General features: G+C 52.8%; 2 protein-coding genes across 4 annotated transcripts in view; one reads left to right on the top strand and one right to left on the bottom strand.

Annotated features, from left to right (window-relative positions):
• The window catches only part of SET (SET nuclear proto-oncogene), a 12,028-nt gene extending 8,171 nt beyond the window's left edge, over positions 1–3,857 (bottom strand). For 2 of the 3 annotated variants that reach the window (XM_011987732.1, XM_011987726.1), the window contains exon 1: positions 3,146–3,857. In XM_011987732.1, coding sequence (XP_011843122.1) covers positions 3,146–3,257 — 112 coding nt within the window. In that variant the 5' untranslated portion in view covers positions 3,258–3,857. Of the gene's footprint in view, positions 1–1,967; positions 2,014–3,145 lie in introns of those variants that run through there. The other variant, XM_011987740.1, reaches the window with a different exon arrangement.
• The window catches only part of WDR34 (WD repeat domain 34), a 76,283-nt gene continuing 74,840 nt past the window's right edge, over positions 2,689–4,131 (top strand). The window contains exon 1 of the mRNA XM_011987717.1: positions 2,689–2,787. The gene's annotated coding sequence lies outside the window, so the exon portion shown is untranslated. The remainder of the gene's footprint in view (positions 2,788–4,131) is intronic.

Raw genomic sequence — 4,131 nt, forward strand, 5'->3', positions numbered from 1 at the left:
GTAGAGACAGGGTTTCACCATGTTGGCCAGGCTGGTCTCAAACTCCTGACCTCAGGTGATCTGCCCACCTCAGCCTCCCAAAGTGCTGGGACTACAGGCATGAGCCACCCACCGTGCCCAGCATAAACTAAACTTAGTTGCAAGTGACAGAACCAAGATTCTAAACCAAGTAGCAATGGACAAAGCCCTTACCTTAAAACAGTTTTTCTATTTTTATTTTATTATTATTATTATGAGACAGGGTCTCTCTCTGTCGCCCAGAACCTTGGCTCACTGCAGCCTTGACCTCCTGGGCTCTGGGGATCCTTCCACCTCAGCCTTCTGAGTAGCTGGGACCACAGGCAAGCACCACTGCCACCTTGTCTAGCTAATTTTTTATTTTATCTTTTGTACAGACAAGGTATCATCATGTTGCCCAGGCTGGTCTCAAACTCCTGAGCTCAAACCATCCTTCAGCCTCAGCCTCCCAGAGCTCTGGGATTACAAGAGTGAGCCATCGCACCCCGCCTCAATTTTTTTTAATGTGACCAACAGTTAGTTAGAAGTACTTTTGACATCATGACCTAGCACACACAAACCAAAACTTACCCTTACCAAGGGTGGTGTGATTCTAACTTCCTATTTAAAATGCAGGGCACACCCCACCAAAGTGATTTCACGACCCACTCCTGGGCTGAGTCTGTCTGAGAACACTATGCCAAGGGCTGCTGCTTCCATCCTCAAAGCCTGACCCACAGGGTCACTCCTGACCCACAACATCTCCTGAGTGCCTGATCTGCCTGTTTCCCAAGCACCTGCAGGGGTCCCAGGGAACCCTGTAATGCCTTCTGACGGGGGAGTGGGCTTTCAGTTTCCCTTTCTAGCCTCCCAACCCTCCCTGCCCCTCTTCTCCTGCCCTTCCCCACACAGTGCTTCTCAAGATAAATGTGAGGAGCACACTAGGAAGTTGAAGAGAAAGAGAAAGCAAAAGGGCCAGGGGTGTCAGTAAACACGGACGAGCTGGGGGCACACTGAGAGGTTATTCATCCACACTTAGAACTCTGCTCTCTCCCCGTCTCCAATGCCAGTAGCTCTGCATTCTCTCTCCTTGGCCTCCCCCCTCACTCAGAATTCCTCCCTCTCCTCTCTCCTCCCCTTCCTGGCCCCTCTGGTTGTTTTCTTTTGTTGTTGTTGTGCTTGTCGCCCAGGCTGGAGTGCAATGGCACGAAATCGGCTCACTGCTCACTCGGGAGTTCAAGCGATTCTCCTGCCTCAGCCCCCCAAGGGGCTGGGATTACAGGCGTGCGCCATCACGCCTGGCTAACTGTCTTTGGTAGAAATAGGGTTTAGCCATGTTGGCCAGGCTGGTCTCAAACTTCTGCCCTCAGGTGATCTGCCCACATCGGCCTCCCAAAGTGCTGGGATTACAGGCATGAGCCACCGCACCTGGCCCCCGGCTCCCTTTGAAGAGGACAGAACCCCACCGCCAGAAACACTGGAACAGAGAGAGGCTGGCATTCCCCACAGTGCTGCAATGTCCCAGGCACAGACCAACAAATCTCCAGAGCCTGGAACATCTCCCCCTACAACACACACATCTCTTTGAGCCTCCTGTTCTGATCTGTAAAATTGGGATGTCCACAGCATACGGCTGTCAGGATAGAGAAGTGCTTGGCACAGCTCCTGGCACGCCATCAGTGCCTACTAAGCAGCAGGAGCTGTTATTTGGGTTTAGATGAACCCCCTCACACCTTTCCATCTTTCCATCCATTCCAGTCCTGTTAATGCTCCCAGGAAGCTCACTGGAAGGAGACTAGGAAGACTCATCCACATTTTGCTGCGCACAGTGCGCTCTAGAGCACTGATGATGTGCTAGGCGCTGTCTAGTGCTTCCCTTAGATTTCAAATCACAGCAAGCCTGGAGATCGGTACTGTGGATCCCATTTTACAGAAGAGAAAACAAGCACAGGTTGTTTTACGTGACCCACCCAGCAAGGTAGGTTTCAAGCTGGGCAGGAGGTCTCCGCATCCCATGTGGAAGAAAAGGGTCCACACTGAGCCCTGAGGTAGGACTCTTAGTCAGTGCTTCTTCCATAAGAGTCGCCTGCCCTCAGCCAATCAAAGCTTCCTGCTTGCTTGCAGGCCCTGGGCCTATCCACACCCAGCCCACGAAGTCTCCACCACAACCCTCCCCTAGGAGCCAGACCTGATCACCAGAACAGTCAACTGTGTATCCAGCTCCAGCTATGTGTCCCAAAATGCAGCCCTCACCTCTGAGTTTAAAGGGGTGAAGGGCACGCATGAAACTGCTGGTTATAATGTAATGACAAGAGGGTAGGGCAGCCTGACTCTGGGACTCCTAACTCCCAAGCGCTGGGGCTCACACGATGCCCGCAGGAAGTGACTTTCCAGCAGAGAGCTGGAGGTGGTACACAGGTAAGGAGAGGAAAGGACAAGTGGGTATCTAGGCCCCGAGGTCAGAGGGTAGAGTCCCAGGAGGTCAAGGTGAAGGGTACCACCTTGAGGGAGGCCCCCAGGTGGGGAGTCTCAGGAGTGTGAACCCAGAGAGGTCGGCGGGGACCGGGTGGGCGGGCCCCAGAAGTTTCTGAGCACCTGGAGGACGTGGGGAGGCAAGGGAGGGGTTTAAGCCGGGGAGTGGGCCACGTGATTGGCTATGCTCAGGCTGAAGGGGAGGAGGAGGAAGCTGGAAGCCAAGATGAGGAGGTGGCAGAGATTCAGGCCAGAGTTGTGGGCCGCCGTCGGCAGCAAGAACAGAGAGAGAGGTGGACAGATCTGAGAGATACTGAGGTAGAACCACCAGGAATCGGGCATTTGACTGGATGTAGGGGGTGAAGGAGGGGCCTCAGGCTGGCTGGCAGTGCCCCTTGCCAAGAAAGGGACCCCCAGAGGAGGAAGTTTGGGGGCTGGGGAGACAAGCTGAGGGGTCAGTGTTGAGTTGGGGGCAGGGATGAGCTCCCGTGCACTCCCGTTCTCCCAGTCTAGTCCCTTCTGGTTCTTCACGTAAACTTAATCCACCATCCCAGGCTTAAAACCCTTCAGGGGCGCTTAGGGGTCACATCTCAAGAGGGATTGGGGGGGAAAAAATCAGAGAGTCAATCCTTGCAAATCCCTTAAATCTCCAATAAAACTTAGCGCAGAAACATACCTCCCTTCTTCGGCAAGCTTGCAGAGGCTGATGTCTCCTCCGGTCCCAGAGCAGGCGGTGGTCTCGGTTTCTTCTTTTGAGGCAGGAGTGGAGACTGGCGTTTAGGGGCCATGCTGTTAGGGAAGTCCTAGAACCAGACCACGAGTCTCCTCACCCGTCCGGAAGCAGGCTGAACACTGAGACTGCCCCAGGTGCCAGCGGTTTAAATCTGCACTGGAGCCGCCCTGCCTGGAAGGGATATTTACATGACAGTGGGACACACACCCCAGCCCCCTCCCCCAGCCTCATCCCACCCACCCTCCAATCAGGAGAAATTTCTTTTAGTTGCTCTCTGCCTCGCTCTGCAGGGGCACTCTTGGCTTTGGGGGAGGGGGCAAGTTCTTCCTTGAAAGCAGTCCTGTGCTTTCTATACCTCCTGGTTTCATGTAAACCCCTGCAGCCTATCCCCCAGTTCGTTCCCAAACTCCCAGGTAGACAGGCCTGCCCCTACTGAGAACTTATCCTCTTTTTTTTTTTTTTTTTCCTTTGGCCTCCAGAAGATTTAAACACGTGCTGTTGCCTCACCTAAGCTTGGAACATTCCTCAGTAAACCACACCCCCACCGCCCGGTCTAGCTAACTCCTTCCTGACCTCCCTTGTCTCTGCTTGAAGGGATAGATTAATGTTGAAAAAAAGGTTTCCCAATCAAGAATTACAAAGGAATTAGATGCCTGCATTAAAAAAAAAAGAAAGGAAGAAAGAAAGAAAAGAAAAAAGAAAGAATTACAAAGGAAGAGGGAAAAGCAGGAATCTTTGGAGGCTTGGAGTATTTATTCACTTTTCACTTATTTTAGAAAGGGATACAAGTTAAGAGTTAGAAGAGGTTTATTTTAGCTGGGCTTGGTGGCGGGCACCTGTAATCCCAGCTACTGGGGAGGCTGAGGCAGGAAAATCACTTGAACCTGGGAGGCGGAGGTTGTAGTGAGCCGAGATCGTGCCACTGCACT

Source organism: Mandrillus leucophaeus, unplaced genomic scaffold, assembly GCF_000951045.1.
Source record: "Mandrillus leucophaeus isolate KB7577 unplaced genomic scaffold, Mleu.le_1.0 Scaffold109, whole genome shotgun sequence".
Classification (NCBI taxonomy): Eukaryota; Metazoa; Chordata; class Mammalia; order Primates; family Cercopithecidae; genus Mandrillus; species Mandrillus leucophaeus.